General features: G+C 43.8%; 1 protein-coding gene across 10 annotated transcripts in view; it reads right to left on the reverse strand.

Annotated features, from left to right (window-relative positions):
* LOC130285427 (dynein axonemal heavy chain 11-like) overlaps nucleotides 1–18,656 on the reverse strand; it is a 523,820-nt gene that overhangs the window by 389,669 nt on the left and 115,495 nt on the right. For all 10 annotated transcript variants that reach the window (XR_008847325.1, XM_056536793.1, XM_056536797.1 and 7 more), the window contains 4 exons: nucleotides 13,503–13,586; nucleotides 5,032–5,190; nucleotides 3,905–4,027; nucleotides 2,158–2,280 (listed from right to left, as the gene is read on the reverse strand). Coding sequence is in view for 9 of the 10 variants with exons in the window: in XM_056536793.1 (XP_056392768.1) it covers nucleotides 2,158–2,280; nucleotides 3,905–4,027; nucleotides 5,032–5,190; nucleotides 13,503–13,586 (489 nt within the window). In the remaining variant the exon portion in view is untranslated. The remainder of the gene's footprint in view (nucleotides 1–2,157; nucleotides 2,281–3,904; nucleotides 4,028–5,031; nucleotides 5,191–13,502; nucleotides 13,587–18,656) is intronic.

Raw genomic sequence — 18,656 nt, forward strand, 5'->3', positions numbered from 1 at the left:
AAATTATGCAAAACCAATAGGTTTTGCAATTGCTTTGACTAAAAAATTTCAGTATTTCATACTAAAAAAGCCAGTCGAAAACCTGCCTCCTGGGATAAATACCAGCCTGGCTGTGTCCACTCGTCATCACCTATGTCATGGACCCACTTCATAATTGACAGGTCTGCAGATCTAAAGCTGATGTGATCGGCTCCATCACTGTCTGTGTTTACTTCACAATCTCCTTGTGTGACAAGAAGGGGGAGGGGCGGGAGTACACTGCTGCCTGTGAGCAGATGATGAAAGAAGATGGTGACTGAAGATGGGGACTGAATGGAGGATTTTTTGTTTAAAAAGTAAGTGTTCCTGCATGTATATATGTGTGTGTGGATATATATGTATGTGTGTAAATCTGTGTTGTCTAGGTAATGTGCATGTGTATAAATGAAGTTAATGTGTGTATGTGTGTTTATCTAATACAAGGAGACTATAATCATATGCCTCCAGCTGTTGAAAAACTACAACTCCAGCATGCCTGGACAGCCAAATTATGTGTGGGCATGCTGGGAGTTGTAGTTTTTCAACAGTAGGAAGAACACAGCCTGCAGCAACACTGCTGTAAATCTGAGTTTTACCAATCATATACCTCCAGCTGTTGCAAAACTACAACTCAAAGTTGTGTGGGCATGCTGGGAGCTGTAGTTTTGCAAAAGCAAAACTACAGATACTGAGCAACATATAACAGTTTTGTTTTTTGTTTTTTTTGATGATCTGACAGGTACGCTTTAAAGAAGAAGTTACAGGTCTATGAGAGCCAGAAATCTTGCTTGTTTGTAGGTGGCCAAATACTTATTTTCCACCATAATTTGCAAATAAATTCTTTAAAAATCAGACAATGTGAATAATTTTTTCTCATTGTGTCTGTCATTGTTGATGCAAATTACAGGCCTCTCATCTTTTTAAGTGGGAGAACTTGCACAATTGGTGGCTGACTAAATATTTTTTTGCCCCACTGTATATTACCTTGTAATACCTTATAGTGTGGTTTTACTAACCCTGTTTATTATTAAATGGGTTATCCGGCCAAAGATATCAGATTGCGGGGGGCCCGCCGCTGGGACCTTCGCAATCTCCGCGCAGCACCCGCATTCTATGCGGGGCTGCATCTCACGCCCCCTCCCATAGACATGAATGGAGGGGCGTGGCGTGATGTCACGAAGGGGTGTGGCGTTGCGCAATGTCCCCAGTCCCGGAAACAAAGAGCTTTCTGAGACTGAAGAAGCAACCTCACATAGAATGCGGGTGCTGCTCTTTGGCCGGATAACCCCTTTAAGATGGAAAAACTTAGATGAGGCTATCTAAAGATGCACCAAAATACATCACAATGGCTCAAGCTGTATATAAGGCTGATTTTTAGATACCATTGTCTAACTTCATATTTGATGGTTGGGTTACTTTTGTAATTTTGGTACATAGAGTCACAGCCTAAAATTTTAAGCAATAAATGAAAGTAAAATAAGCCAAAAATGTACATTTACAAAAATTAAAATACATCAGGAAAATATATGAGGAAAAACGTTGTGTGACCATACCCTCAGAGCCTGACAATTCTACGTAACATATTGACTGTCATCATAAGGTTTAAAGGGGTATTCCGGGCAAAAACATCTTATCCCCTATCCAAAGGATAGGAGATAAGATATCTAATCGCAGGGGGGCCGCCACTGGAACCCCTTGCAATCTCCCTGCAGCACCCGCATTCTATGCGGAGCTGCGTCTCCAATTTCGGAAACCTCTGGGCTTTCAGGACTGGAGACATGACGTAACGCCATGCCCCCTCATGACGTCACGTCAGGCCCCCTCAATTCATGTCTATGTGAGGGGGTGTGACGGCCGTTACAACCCCTCCCATAGACATGAATCGAGGGGCCGTGGTGTGACATCCCGAGAGGGCGTGGCATCACCGAAGTTTCTGAAACTGGACACGCAGCTCCGAATAGAATGTGGGTGCTGCAGGGAGATCGCGGGGGGTTCTAGCGGCGGGCCCCCCGCGATCAGACATCTTATACTATCCTTTAGATAGAGGATAAGATGTTTGCCCGGAATACCCCTTTAATGATAATCATATAAACCAATATTTTACATCTAAGGTTTGCATAAAGATAATATATTATTTACCTGATTGTCCTCTAGTGTCTCTATAAGGTCCTCATCTGATTTTAACAATGGTGTTCCAGTAACCAGATGCTTCTCATAAGAAAACTGCATTGTGCTCCATGTATGGTTCATCTCCACAAGAACCTGCACAATACATGTACCGGAAAGTATGATCATACTTACATTTAGGCTACTAGTACACTAGTTAACTGTAGTTCACTTTTATTGGATGTGGATTGTCATACGATATGACTTGTGACTATAGTCTATGACTTCACCCATTTTTTGGTGAAAAAAATCTACACCAAGCTCTACAATGTACCAAGAGTATTTCTGTTAGAGCAGTGCATATGGAGCCAGTGTTATGTAACGCAACACCAAATGTAGTCTCAGAGATCAGTACCTAAAGGCTTTATATTAAATTTATAATTTATACCTCCCTGATTTTGTATCTTTGGCTTTTGACTAAAGAAATTATCAGTCTATAACTTTAATGGTTGGTTTATTTGAACACGGAGAGACAGAATAACAACAAAACACTTCAGAAAAACTTATTTCAAATAAGCTATGAATTTATTTTTATTTTGATCCCCCTATCAACAAGATTTATGGCCCCCAGGTATTTTTTATACAGGTAACAAGCTGAGATTAGGAGTACTCTCTTAAAGACACCTCTCCACAGAAGCACTCAAAACTCTCCACTAGGGCCAAGATTGTAGACAGGATTGTATACCTACACAAGACTGAAATGGGCTACAAGTCCATCGCCAAGCAGCATGGTGAGGAGTCTATAACAGTCAGTGTGATTATTCACAAATGGAAGGAACACAAAATAATGGTCCAATTCCTTCAGTCGGGAGCTCCATGTAAGATTTCCCCTCATGGAGTTTCAATGATCATGAGAATGATGAAGAATCAGCCCAGAACTACACAGGAGGATCTTTTCTTAATGGTCTCAAGGCAGCTGGGACCATAGGGAGGAATTTATCATTGTATGTGTAATTAAAATTTTCCTTCCCACTGTTTGACTGTGCGTACATTGGCCCTGATTTGCTATTGTAAACCCGACCTGTTTTGACGGGTTGGGCACCAAGTTCTGGCGCATTGCACCAAAAATTCTGTCTGCTCCAGAATTTGCGCCAGAGTTGCAAAATCCTGACCAATTCTCCTATTGATTTTAAAGGGGTACTCCGTCCCTAAAACATCTTATCTCCTATCCAAAGGATAGGGGATAAGATGTATGATCGCAGGGTTCCCGCTGTTGGGGACCTGCATTGAGGGGGCGGGGCGTGACGTGACACGGAGTCGTGACGTCACAATACTCCGGCCCAGTGGTCGTCACGCTTCACACTCGGAGCCTCCAACACTTCGAGAGCTCACAAAAGTGGATGTGGAATGACAGATTGCGGGGGTCCCCAGAGTGCGGGGGTCCCCAGCGGTGAGGATAAGATGTATTAGGGCCGGAGTACCTGTTTAATGGGGAAGTGTTAATAGACAATCAAATCCTTGTGTGGATTTTGCTATGGTTATATGGGCTGGTAAACAGTGGTGGGGAACCTGGGAAGTGTTTCAATGGCAGCATCAGGAATGGTAAATGTATTGGTATTTTTGTTTTTTTCTCCATTATTTGGTGTGCATTTGTTGTGTGGACTTCCTTTAAGATTTCATCAGATTTGCAGCAGAAATTTTCTGCAGTAAATCCAGTAGGTCTAAATATACCCTAAAAATGAATGCACCATTGTATACACTGTCAATAAAGAAGACTCACCTTTTCTATTGCCATCTCCTTCACTGCCTTATCCACAATGTTCTTTACCTCATCCTCCACTCTATGCAGCTGCAAGGCCAAGAGATCCCCTAGGACCGTCTCTTCATTCATTGTAAACCTCACCTAGAAGAGAGAACACACAACATCAAGGGGAGTATTTAACAAAGGATTTATGTGTTTTTTTAACGTAACTTTGGCGCAATGCTTTGGCGCAGTGTCTTTTTGCGCCAAAGTTTGGCGCATTTTCTCCACTGTCATTTTTACAACTTTATCAAAATCACACGGTCCTGTGTGTGATTTTAACTTTAGTCAGTAATTCATCATTTGCTCCAATCGATCTTTAGCGCAATTTTGCACCTTTAGGGGGTTTTTTTTGGTGCAAATCACCGCCAAGAAAATTTGCACATAGAAAAAACACGTAGCAATGTCAGAAAATGTAAAGACATCAAAATACATTAAAAAAAAATTTTGGTGAAAGGAGTGACGCCTCCAGGGCTGCTCAATACTATCCTGCTACATAGTTGTCTCTGAGGGACCTTCACCCTCCGTTGAGTCAGCATTGGACATGGCCGCACAGGTTCAGGAAAGGTAAGCACTAAAGCAGTGGTCTCCAACCTGCGGACCTCCAGATGTTGCAAAACTACAACTCCCAGCATGCCCGGACAGCCAACGGCTGTCCGGGCATGCTGGGAATTGTAGTTTTGCAACATCTGGAGGTCCGCAGGTTGAAGACCACTGCACTAAAGTAACAAAAAAAAAACTACTCAGGTTGAAAATAAAATCCATTTCACATGGTGACTATAAACCCCACAATAGAAAATAACTCATGTCGCCTGCTGATATACTGTAGGAGGGACTCCGAAATGGCTGCACAAGGGGTAAAATATGCGTCCTCTGTGGCGGTAAGTTCTGTGTAAAAGGGGCTGTGAACGGCTGATTTCAACATTTGAGTCAAAATTACTAACAACTTGCACCAAATGATAAATTTGGTGCATGTCCACGAAAACCAAAGTGAAAAAAAAGGGTAAAAATAAACTTTCAACAGGCAAAATTGATACATACCCCCCCAAGTCACTAGTTTAACACATTCTATAAAAGCACAGGAAGAAGAACGGATGGACACATACCCCCGTCTTGCTCATTAGCTGTAACCAATGTCTCTTCCTGACAGCAGGGTTCTGCAGCTCATTTACTGCTCTCAGAGAAGTTATTAGATTTTTGACAGTAGACTCCAGGCCCAAATAGACATCCCAGGTTCGTATCTCTTTATCAAGGGTTTTCATTTCCTAAAAAAAAAAACATAAGTACCACGTACATATTATGTAATTGAAAATTGAAAAAAAATGTAATGCATATTGCAATAAGCATTATCTATGCAAATAAAATGTTCCTCGCTATGTGTATAACTATATCACAGCACAGCGCTGAAAACTGAGGCCGAGCAAGGACATTTCAAAACCCTTCAATTTTGTGCACGCTGAATTAAGCCAACCTGAGCTGTGCCCCATCTGAAGGCAAAATATTATAGAGGGAGTGAAGATGGGCTCTGTGATATATAGGTTTATATGATTGGGACGAGAATTTCTGAATAAAAAGCGCAGGGAATCCTGACAGAGCTCCTAGAAGGGACAGTAAGAGTCCCGCTCCCACTGCCTAGACACAGTGAGTGACAGCCTTCAATGTACATACACTGATGCACCAAATGCTGTCAATCACTGTGTGAAGAAGGACCCTTAGGCCTCAATCACAGGGCGGAAAATTTGTGAAATGTTTGCCTGGAAAAGATGGACAGGAATTCCCCAAGTGGCATGTTCTGACGTGCTAGAATTGAGCCGTCTCCATAGACAGCAATGCATTTCCAAGCAGATTCCACCATAAGACTGGACATGTTTATTCTTTCGGGGGAAAGCAGAATTTCTGCCATGTGCGCGGTGCATTAGAACCCCATTGAAAACGACGGGACTCTGCTGCTACGGAATGTCTGAGCAAAATTGTTTCGGCAGATTCCATTCTGCTGTGTGAACATAGTCTAACTGTATCTACTAGGAATCCAGTCAGGATTTAGGTTAGATTCCCATTTGTTTGCATTTGCTTGATTCGGGGGGCTCCGTCACAGATTTTGTTTATTTAACAAAATTTGACCGGATAAAAAAAATACAGAAAGCTGTGGGTTTTTTTGCCAGTAAAATCTTGCTAAATAAAACGAAACCAGGCGGAAACCTTATCAATGGGATCTCTCGGATCTGTTGGTGTCCATTGTGCAATGGACTTTCTGACTCTGTTTTCTAACTGGAATCTGTGAGGTCCTGAACGGAGCTCCAACCCAAATGTGAACTAAGCCTTACTCTGTTTCTACTCAGAAATCCTTCCAAAATCATATAAAGCTATATATCACAGAGCTCAGCTTCTCTGCCTCTAAAATAAAAGCAAACTGGATCTTCAAATACTGATCGGCATGATCATTGACATTTATTAGAGGAATTCCTGGTTAGGATTCAGCTCTTGTAAGAGTCATTGCTGGAGAACATTGAGGTTCCTCACCTGGCCTTGAGGATCATCCCAATGGAAACAGCCCTTTCAAACCACAGATCAAGTGAGACATTTGTTGCTACGTCAAACACCATAATATGAACAGCAATAAACAACCAGCGTTGAGTGATGTAAAACTTCTGTAAACCTTCCCTGCTGTTATTATAAGAATCAATGCTCTCAGGTTACACAACATTACTACCGACAGCACATTCTTTCCATCCATTACCTGAACTTAAAAAGCTACAAATAATTAGCGTCTAATTAACACAAGGATTCTATAAGAGGATCTTTTCACTTAATTGTTAAGAGGCACTTCTACGAAACCCTCTTTATACAGATTGAAGTGTCACCAGAAATTATATACTGTAGTTTCCCTTTAAAGAGAAAGAGAATATTCGGCTTCTTCTTATTTGAAATGTAGTTTTATCATAGACACAGAGTCCTGTAGGGAGGGAACTGGTGAATGTTTAATGATTAATTCAGTAAAAGAATGAGAGGTGTACAAAAAAATTTGTAGCAAGGAACTTTTGTATTTGTTCATATCATTGGAACAAATCTTGGCAATACAAATGCCTTTTGTAGTTCAAATCTACATATTGTGATAGGATCTGTCATGTGTCACAGTCAAAATTCACAATTGGTGTATAATGAATTTACCACCAACTATTCCTGTCAGTCAATCCGACTGTCAGATTATCTCACTGAATTGGCTCCTGTGATTTGCACGCTATGAGCGGAGGGAGCTGGTAGAATAGATGACTTCCCTTACGTCCTAACCAGCAGCACAAGTGGGGGTGTTCTGCCCCTGTGAAGCTGGCAGGACGGTGGAATTTTTAATTCCGCCCAAGCAATTTAAATTAATTAGCCCCCCCATAAAAGGCCTCCTCCCCTAGGCCATCTCGCTTTTTTTCTGTCCTGTGTAAGGACAGCAGGACGGTGCAGGCTCCTTTGGAGCCTGCCTGGATGTCTCCCCTGTATTGGGGAGATATTTTTGGGGCGCAGTACCTTTTTCAACTGCCCCCTGTTTTTTTCTCTTTATATTATCTGGGCCTCTGGCCTGGTTTATCTTAAAACTATTTGTTTTGACTATTTTATTTGCTACAAGGATCCGGTGATCCCTCATAGCATTAGGGATGCCGCTGCGGGTTTTTTTCTTACCCGCCTGGCGTCCCACGTGTCCCGGCGCACGCTCGCCTCCATTACACTGTGCGAGCCGTGGACCGGAAGTACGTCATCTGACGACTTCCGGTCCCGGCCTCACTTTCTTCAGCGCTTTGCGCTGCCTTTTAAGTTTATACTTAGGTGAAAATTCAGGCGTGAGCCCTTTCCTAGTTAGGGAAGGGCTCAGTGGATAATTTTTATTAAAATTTCCCTCCGGGTGTTTCAGCCTATTGCAGGCTGGTCTTCTCTGAAGGGGGCGGGGCTTCCGGGCCCCTTCCCATATAAAGACAGCTGAGACCTTCATTCAGTCTCTGCTGCCATCATAGCTAGTCCTATTTACAAGCCTAGCATTAGTGGTTAGAGCTCCTATCTGCATTATAGGTATCTCTCCCTCTCTATTTGGCGTTAGGGCGATAATAATTTTGTTTATTATCCCTAACTTATTTTCTTTCTTTCCAGAGTCATGTCTACTCCTTCCTCTAGTGACCCACACTCTGGTGGTCGTAAGGCTAGCGCCAAAAAACGCCATCTAGCTTGCGCCAATTGCGGCACTCCGCTTCCGGACGCTTACGAATATAACAGGTGTCCCGGTTGCCGTCCACCCCCTAATCCAGCTGAACCTACTGTCCAGGACATGTTCATCTGGATGAAGGAGTTTATGGGAAATTCCATATCTGAAATTAAGAGTGCTCTTGTTCCCAAAAGAGCTAGAACTGAATCCACTCCTCCTTCTGTGGCGGAAGAATCCGTTATGTCGATCGATGTATTGGACCAGAGGTCATCTGTACAGTCTGAACAGCCTGTTGAGGTGAAGATGTGTCCGCCTCTTTTCCCTGCGGAAAAGACGCAGAGATTACTTAGGTCCATCCGGTCAAGGGACCAGGATGTTGACCAAGGGGAAGCCTCTGCATCCACCTCTAGAGAACCTTGGGTTTTCAAGGTGAATGATGCACGCAAAAAGATGATGAAGGCTGAGTGGAAGCACCCAGATAAACCTGCGCTTGTCACTCGTACCTTCAAATTGATGTACCCTCTCTCGGACGCGGAATCTGATTCCTGGATGCCACCTCCTAAGGTTGATATGGCAGTAAATAAACTGTCCAAGAGAGTCTTGGTTCCCGCGGATGATGGAAGCAACCTCCAGGACCCGCTTGATAGGAAGGTGGATTCCCTTCTCAGACGCACATATTCAGCAGCATCAGCGTCTGCCTCTGTGGCTATTGCCTCGGGAGAAGTGTCTGACTTCGTGAAGGAGCGTGTGGAGCGCATACAGACTGAGATTGACAACAGTGTCCCCAGGGAAGACATCTTGGACAGCTTCAAGACACTCCTCCTTGGTATAGACTTCCTCTGCGAGGCCTCCCAGCAACACCTTAAGCTAGCTGCCAAGTCCATGGCACTCGCTTCTGCTAGCAGACGTCCCTTGTGGTTACGCCCTTGGGTAGCGGACAACACCTCCAAGTTTAACTTGTGTGGGATGCCTTTCGAGCCTACTTGGCTATTTGGTTCTGAGCTGGATCGCATAATGGAAGGTTATGCTGACAAGAAAGGCAGGTGCCTTCCTGTTCAGGCCTTTCGGGGTAAAGGTAGAGCAAGAGGGGGGAAGTCCCAGGGCCCTCCTAGATCCCAGAGACGTCAGTCCTTTCAAAAACGTGGTGGAGGTCGCGGCCGCGGTAAAGACCGGAAGGCCGAGCTATGACTCTCCACTGACATCCACCAACGTTTTCCCTCTCCCTTCCCCTCAAGTGTTTGTTGCAGAGAATCTATCTGCCCATCCTCCTCCAGTAGGAGGACGTTTAAGTTTATTCCTTACAACCTGGATGCAAGAAATCCAGGATCCCTGGGTTCTGAAGGTTATTCAGTCGGGGTACAGGATAGAATTTACCTCCCCTCCCCCAAGGAAGTTTGTCTTAACAAAGTTACTTCCTCAGCCAAAACAGGCTGTCATAGAAACCTCAGTTCTCCAATACTTGGGAAAGCAAGCTTTGGAAGAAGTTCCCCCAGATCAAAGAGGATCTGGCGTCTACTCCCCGATATTTTTGGTTCCCAAACCAAATGGCGACTGGCGCATGATAATAGACCTGCGCTACCTAAACCGATTTATAAGGAAAAGGCGGTTCAGAATGGAAACCATTCGCTCGGTGGTCAGTATCCTGAACCCACTAGATCTCATGGTCACTATAGACTTGAAGGATGCATACCTTCATGTCCCTATATTTCCTGCCCACAGGAAGTTCTTAAGAATCGCCGTCACCATAAAAGGTATGGTAAGGCATTTCCAATTTGCTGTTCTACCGTTCGGCATTACCTCCGCTCCCCACACCTTCACAAAGGTGGTGGCTCCAGTTGTCTCTGCTCTAAGACTAAAAGGCCTAGAGATTGTTCCTTATCTAGACGACTGGCTTTTAAAAGCCGCGACTCTAGACATTCTTCAAGCTCATCTTCAACTGACCCTGGATTTTCTTCAACACCTAGGGTGGCTCATAAATTGGGAAAAATCCGAGATCATCCCATCTACCTCAAGAAGGTTTCTGGGGTTTGTCCTAGACTCCTCTCGGATGACGCTGTCTCTCACCCCAGAAAGGAGAGAGCGCGTCATAAGAGCCGCAGAGTTTTTGTCGGTACCACGCAGAGTGCCCATCAGAACTCTAATGAAGATGTTGGGCCACATGTCAGCGTCTGCAGAAGCAGTCCCCTGGGCCCTGTGGCACCTCCGACCTCTCCAAGATCAGGTCTTGACTGCCTGGAATCGCAACCCCAGTGGGTTGGACAAAAAATGCACCCTGTCGTCCGAAGTCCGTGCCTCTCTCAGGTGGTGGACGAACCTGACAGATGGGAAGTCCTTGATTCAACCTCTGTGGATCACTCTGACCACGGACGCCTCCCTTCTAGGGTGGGGAGCCCATCTGGACGACCATCCGGTCCAGGGTACCTGGACCCCTCAGGAAAGGTTACTCTCATCCAACATGAGAGAACTGAGAGCAGTTCGTCTTGCGCTCCTCCACTTTGCTCCCCATATCTTAGGGAAAGCAATAAGAGTCCGGTCAGACAACACCACTGTAGTGGCTTATATCAACAGACAGGGTGGCACAAAGTCCCAAGTGCTCCTCAGGGAGACCGGACTTATTCTATCATGGGCAGAGCTCAACCTATCCCACCTTGTTGCAGTCCACATCAAGGGGGATCTCAACGTAGTGGCAGATCGTCTAAGTCGCGGGCTTGCAGTCCAGGGAGAATGGTCTCTCAACGAGAAGATCTTCAGGAGGATAACCCTGAAGTGGGGTACACCAGAAATAGACCTCATGGCAACCCGGCTGAATGCCAAAGTGAGCAAGTTTTGTTCCCTTTACAAGGAGGACAATCCGGTGGCGATAGACGCTCTGTCCATCGCATGGAGGTTCAGGCTGGCCTACATATTCCCTCCACTTTCCATGATACCCAGGGTATTGACGAAAGTCAGGCAAGACCAGACCTCAGTGATTGCCATCATCCCATTCTGGCCGAAGAGGTCTTGGTTCACCCAACTCATGAGGATGAGTCAGGGGTGTTATTGGAGGCTTCCCCACGTGCAGAACCTTGTGTCTCACAACACAGGCTCCTGCCTAGATCTGAGGAGACTCAATCTGACAGCCTGGAGATTGACAGGACCCTACTAAGGAGTGGGCTTCCTGCGGAGGTCTTGAGAACTATTGCACACTCGAGAGCAGAGTCTACAAACAAGGTTTACTCCAGGATAAAGAAGATTTTCCTTCAATGGTGTGCAACGAAAGAGGTAGTTACCTCAGATCCTCCTCTTTCTGCAATACTGCGTTTTCTCCAGGATGGCCTTGACAAGGGTCTTAGCCCATCCACCTTAAAGGTTCAGGTCGCAGCACTCTCTGCCTTCCTAGGCAGGTCTCTATCACAAGAATCCCTGGTTAGAAGATTCCTCAAAGGGGCTGAAAGACTTAAACCTACAGTTCTCAGACCTATTCCCAGTTGGGATTTAACCACTGTTCTCAGGGGGTTATGCGCTCCCCCCTTTGAACCTCTGGAAGAAGTAGACTTTAGGTATTTATCCCTTAAAGTCACTTTTTTATTGGCCATAACCTCAGCCAAGAGAGTGGGTGAGCTTCAGGCCCTTTCGGCTTTCGAGCCTTACACTGTTTTTCTACAGGACAGAGTCCTGTTGAGGTTTTTACCTACCTTCCTTCCTAAGGTTCCGACTTTCTCCAATACCAACCAGGTCATTTCTCTTCCAGTTCTACTGCCTAATCCATCCTCTCCTGAAGAAGCGGTTGACCACACTCTGGACATCTCTAGAGCTCTCAGAGTCTATATCTCAAGAACTGGAGAATTCAGGAAGTCGGAACACCTCCTTGTCTCTTTTTCTGGAAAGAACAAGGGCTTAAAAGCCTCTAAACCTACCCTAAGTAGGTGGATTAAGGAGGCAATCCGAGTGACCTTCATAGTCCAGGAGCTAACTCCTCCTGCCTTTGTCACTGCCCATTCCACTAGGGCAGTCTCTACTTCCTTTGCTGAGAAAAGGTCTGTTCCTCTGGAACAGATTTGTGCTGCTGCTTCTTGGAGCACCCACAATACTTTTTTGAGTCATTACAGGGTTAATGCCAAACGATCGGAAGAGTTGGCCTTTGGGCAGTCAATCCTAAGTGCCACTCTGCCGTAGTCCCTCCCTATTTGTGTTGTTACTCGCTAAGTCCCCACTTGTGCTGCTGGTTAGGACGTAAGGGAAGCGTTAATTTTTAACGTAAATTTGTTTTCCCTTAGTCCTAACAGCAGCACACAAATTTCCCGCCCTAAACTTTTTTGTTACTTGTTATTAAGCGAGATGGCCTAGGGGAGGAGGCCTTTTATGGGGGGGCTAATTAATTTAAATTGCTTGGGCGGAATTAAAAATTCCACCGTCCTGCCAGCTTCACAGGGGCAGAACACCCCCACTTGTGCTGCTGTTAGGACTAAGGGAAAACAAATTTACGTTAAAAATTAACGCTTAGTTCATTTAGTTACCTGTCGGAGACATGAGGGTGATGAGCCTTATAATAAACCAAAGGCATAACTTGAACCCGAATGCAAAATATGTAACAAGACCGCCACCAACCATGTGTCATTTATCACTGATGTCTTTATTATGTGGCAAAGAGGATATTGCCCCCCCTCAGCCACCAGAGCCTGGGTATGACTGCCACCTCTGTATTACTTCTCTGTAATGAGTATAAGCAATGGCATACTCCGACTCTTCTTTTTTATTCCTAAACTACCTATACTTGTGACAAAAATTTGTATCAAGCAGTTAAACTGTCTTACATGTGCCAAAAGTATGCCAATACCCTTTAAACATGATGTGAACAGGGCCTTATAGCATTAATGTCATTTCAACAAACTTTTGACATTTTGTCCACACACGTGAAAGGTTTGGATGGCACCAGGTCTCAGTCCTAATATCCACTGTGATAGCGAGTTATAAGCTGTCATAACATTACTCCCTAGCTGTCAGTCAAATCCGGTTGAGTTAAATGAAGTGGCCAGCCAGGAAATAATGTTATAACAGCTTATAATTCACTATCGCAGTGGGTCCCAGTACTGAGACCTGATGCGAGTGAAGAGCTGTGGACATAAACAAGATATATACTTACATAGTAACTACAGTAAGGACATGTTCTTTTTCTTATGTTTCTTATGTTTTCAAAAGAATAGAAGTAAAAAATGCCTAAAACCCATTTTGGGGTTAAAAAGTTTCCCATTATAGATATTTATAGGGAAACACACCTTTAGACACCCTACAAAATAATGCTTTGCATAATCTTGCATACTTAAGGGGGGGGGGGGGGGGTCACACCAAATGAAAATGCCATATACATTAAAAATGCCTTTATATCAATTATTGATAATGGAAAGTCATTCTTACCTTTGCAAATCTTCTCAACTCCATATCCATTTGTTCAACATTTATCTGTTTCCATGGTGTTTTCATCCATTCCTTAATGCTTGTCTAATGCAAAAGCAAAAATTGTAACCTTGTGAGAAAACGGAAAAATGTCACAAGGTTCCATGTACTATTCTGTACTCACTAGTTATATAAAATCAAGCTGTGTTAATAGAAGCAGAGTGAATATTATTTTTGCCATACTGATACATTTACATCTTCTATAAAGTCTTTAAAACTTTCAGAATGAAACGAGATAAAAACTTTGTCAGTGTCTATCAAAGTAAATTGTTGTCCATTTTATTATTACATATTCTTTTTACTTAATTTTTATATATTTTTTAAAAAATATCTTACAACACTCTGCTAGCGAACATCTCCAACATAATATTGACAATCATATCATAATTTACACATTAGTACAAATAACAACAAAAATTACCAACACCCCCCCCCCCCCCTTCTTCCCAACGAGAATAAAACAAACACAAAGATGCCTACCAATACTCCAATGTTTTTCTGCCAAAGCAATTTTCCTATTCTGTTTAAACAAAATTAATTTATAGCCCTTTGTTTTAAGGGTTAGATTTTTCCATAATTCTAGAAAGGGGGTGATCTACTAAACCAAGTTCTCAAGATGATGAGACGAGCAAGAAAAAGAAGTGGTCCTATTGGTTACATGCTGGTAGGCAGAGCCATGAATCGTTGCACAGAGCTAGGTGGACATAAGAGTGTACTTAGAGGCTGCTAATTCCCCTAGTGCCCCAAAGCACTTCATTTACCGTACATATTAGAATTTTAGGACATAACTCAAGAACGGTACAACGTATAAAAAAAAAAGGTAAATAGCGTTAAATTCAGCATCATCCGCATGCACCAGCAGGTTAGTGCAGGAGATGCTAAAGACAGGTTTCCCTTTTTTGGAGGTCACAATATTGATGGTCTGCCTTAAAGGGGTATTCCAGTAAAAAAAAAAATTATTAATATCAACTGGCTCCAGAAAGTTAAACAGATTTGTAAATTACTTCAATTAAAAAATATTAATCCTTCCAGTACTTATCAGCTGCTGAAGTTGAGTTGTTCTTTTCTGTCTGACCACAGTGCTTTCTGCTGACACCTCTATCTGTCTCAGGAACTGTCCAGAGCAGGATAGGTTTGCTATGGGGATTTGCTCCTACTCTGGACAATTCCTGAGACAGACAGAGGTGTTAGCAGAGAGCACTGTTGTCAGACAGTAAGGAAGAACTCAACGTCAGCAACTGATAAGTACTGGAAGGATTAAGATTTTTTAATGGAAGTCATTTTCAAATCTGTTTAACTTTCTGGAACCAGTTGATATAACTGGATATTACTGGAATACCCCTTTAAAGCCATATATATGAGATCAGTGGAGCTGGAGCTGTTTAAAGGATTTATGGTGCTCAAGTGAACTGCAACCTCTTCATTGTTACATTCTTTTGTACAACAACACAAGGCTGTTTTATTTAAGAATATAAATGAGCAGTGCTTCAATTTTCTTCCCAGTTGAAGTGATGCCATATCCTAATCATATGCCATTATATTAACTGGGTCTAGTGAATATGCACTGACCTCAGATATTTTTGTGATACATAGTATACTTGGCCTTAAAGCGTACCCATCAGATCCAAAAAATTTTTCTTTTTTTAATATATCACTCAGTACCTAATCATGACCTTGCACATCTAATTTTTATTTGTCTAGCACCTTTATTTATTTTTTTATTACACTTTTAATTTAGCTCTCTAGTCTGAATTCCTCTCAAAGGGAGGGGCCTCACTGTGCAGGTCTCCGCCCCCTCCCTCAGTATGTTGTCTGCTCACATCTCCCCTAGAATTAGCAAAACTACAACTCCCAGCTTGTCCTCACTGACCGTAGCGGGACACAATCTGACAGTGGGAGGATTTTTCCTCCAGCTGTGAGCCCTGCCCTAACAGCTGTCAATCAAGGAAGTGTGTCCATGACATGGTGATTAGTGTTGAGCGGCATAGGCCATATTCGAATTCGCGAATATTCGCGAATATACGGACGAATATTCGTCATATATTCACGAATATTCGCATATTCGTTATATTCTTGTTTTATTTTCGCGCATGCGAAAATTAACACATGTGAAAATTCGCATATGCGAAAATTAGCATATGCTAATATTCGCATATGCGAATTTTTCGCACGCCAGTCTCACACAGTAGTATTGGAGTCTTCTTTACACCACACGAGCTGGAAGCAGAGAGGGGTGATCACTGTGATGTGTACTGTGAAGAAAAAAAAAAACGAATATTCGTAATTACGAATATATAGCGCTATATTCGCGAAATTCGCGAATTCGCGAATATGTGATATTCGCGAATAATATTCGAATTGCGAATATTCGCGAGCAACACTAATGGTGATGACGCATGGACACAGCAGGACTAGTATGTGTCCAAGCAGGCAGGGGGGGCAGTTGTTTGACTGGCTTTTTCAGTATGAAATACTGAAAATTTTCTAATAAAAGCAATTGCAAAACCTATTGGTTTGCATGCTTAACAATATATCAAAAATTTTTGTATCTGACAGTGTCCATTTAAGGGGACGGTAATCACCTGTGCCATGACAACATTGCTCCTTGTACTACTCCAATGAATGCCATGAAGGAAAACAATATACTGTAGCATTAATGATTCATTGATAATATATGATTTGCTGTAATAATAGAACAGACTAAAAGTAAAGTGTTATGTCCCTGATGTTGTATCATGTTAGTGCAGCATATTAGCCAAAATTACTTACACAAAATAGAGTGCCATTTAGCTACTAACAGTGATCAAAGAATATAACAAACTCATAGTTATGAGTCCATTGTATTCATGGGAAGTCCTTTCACACCTCTCCCTGCCTAACTACTACTCTTTGAATGGTGATTGATGGTTGGCATATGTACATACACAGCAGCCAATCCATCATTGTGAGGGGGCCGGGATGCACTTCCCTTGTGAATACAGTGGATTCAAACACATTATAAAACAAAAGGACCTGCCCTGGTAATATCTGGAAATACCTCTTGAAAACCTATACAAACAGCTGAAACCTGTTTACCTGGGAAGTGGTAGGGGATGGGGTAGATGTGTATGAGATAACCCTACAAGAAATTAAGTCATTTTTACTATGTTGCCCTCCACCCAGAGTGATACATGTAAATCCCTGTATAGCATACATACATTTATTTTTAGTTCAGCACCTACAAATGAGCCTATTCTGTCCTAATACTGATTCCATCGAGTGATGCCCCCACGCTCCTCCACATGGATTATGCTTCCCATGATGTGAGCTTAAAGGGATTCTCCAAAGGATAGGGGATAAGATGCCTGATTGCGGGAGTCCCGCCGCTGGGGACCCCCTGGATCTTGCACGCGGCACCCCGTTTGTAATCAGTCTCCGGAGCGTGTTCGCTCCGGGTCTGATTACTGACGACCACAAGGCCGGTGACGTGTGACGTCACGCCTCCACCCCTGTGTGACGTCACGCTCCGCCCCTCAATGCAAGCCTACGGGAGGGGGCTTGATAGCTGTCACGCCCCCTCCCGTAGGCTTACATTGAGGGGCGGAGCGTGACGTCACATGGGGGCGAAGGCGTGACGTCACGCGCCGCCGGCCTTGTGGTCGTCGGTAATCAGACCCAGAGCGAACACGCTCCGGGGACTGATTACAAACGGGGCGCCGCGTGCAAGATCCCGGGGTCCCCAGCGACGGGACTCCTGCGATCAGGCATCTTATCCCCTATCCTTTGGATAGGGGATAAGATGTCTAAGCACCGGAGAACCCCTTTAAACAGAACTGTTCCCATTGATTTTGTGGCCTTGTTTGGCAGCTCCTCATGTTAACTACAGAGTCACACATAAAATCTTGCTAGCAATGCAATTTCACACCAAGGTAATGACTATGCAATTATAGCAATGATGAAAAGCAAATAGCCAAACTTATCAACGTCAGTGGTTAATTGGCCTGAGCATGTTGATGTCAAGCAACTTAGTAGAGCCCTTAGCAGTAACTATTTCCATGTATTTTATTAAGTGAGGAAGATAAAACATGATAAAGCTAATAACCTGACAATGGGTCATAAACAAAAGAAAAATAATTGTATAGTACCAAGGGTTACATAATGTCCTTGTATTAAAATGTCCCCCTTTTTAAAGAGTATGCATATGTATGCAATCAAATGTTTTTTTTATTGCTCCAAGAAATAAAATGTATTATTGACTTACAGTTTTATGTATACCGCTTTTGCCCAAACTGATGTGTTATGTTGTTTATAGTGCAAAAACAAACCTTGAGTACTCTGATCACTTTATCATGTTCCTTGTTATTAACATACAGTGAAACCTCAAAAAAAAACACCACTTTGAGATTACCACCCCCTTGTGCAGACCAGATATCATGTGACAGATTTTAAAGGGGTACTCCGCCCCTAGACATCTTATCCCCTATCCAAAGGATAGGGGATAAGATGTCAGATCACCGGGGTCCCGCTGCTGAGGACCCCCAGGATCTTGGCTGCGGCACCCTGCTATCATTACTGCACAGAGCAGACTCGCTCCCTGCGTAATGACCAGCAATACAGAGGCCGGAGAATCGTGACATCACGGCTCTGCCCCTCGTGACATCACGCCCACCCCCTTAATGCAAGTCTATGGGAGGGGGCGTGATGGCTGCCACGCCCCCTCCCATAGACTTGTATTGAGGGGGCGGGTCATTACGTCATGAGGGGGCGGAGCCGTGATGTAACAATGCTCCAGCCCCTGTATTGCCCGTCATTACGCACAGAGCGAGTCTGCTCTGTGCAGTAATGATAACGGGGTGCCGCAGCCGAGATCCCGGGGGTCCCCAGCAGCGGGACCCCGGCGATCTGACATCTTATCCCCTATCCAAAGGAAAGGTGTCTAGGGGCGGAGTACTCCTTTAAGTCCAAGATTATGCACAGTGGCCATTTTCTTTGAGAATACATGCACACTGCCAGACGAAGGGTCCAGTTCGGACCAGAAACGCGTTGCTCTCTGTGCTAATAAAACCACATTTAGACACTGAGAAGGGTCTACAGAGCTTTCTTTTCATCAGGACCAGCGCCACCAACGGCCCAACT

Source organism: Hyla sarda, chromosome 8, assembly GCF_029499605.1.
Source record: "Hyla sarda isolate aHylSar1 chromosome 8, aHylSar1.hap1, whole genome shotgun sequence".
Lineage (NCBI taxonomy): Eukaryota > Metazoa > Chordata > Amphibia > Anura > Hylidae > Hyla > Hyla sarda.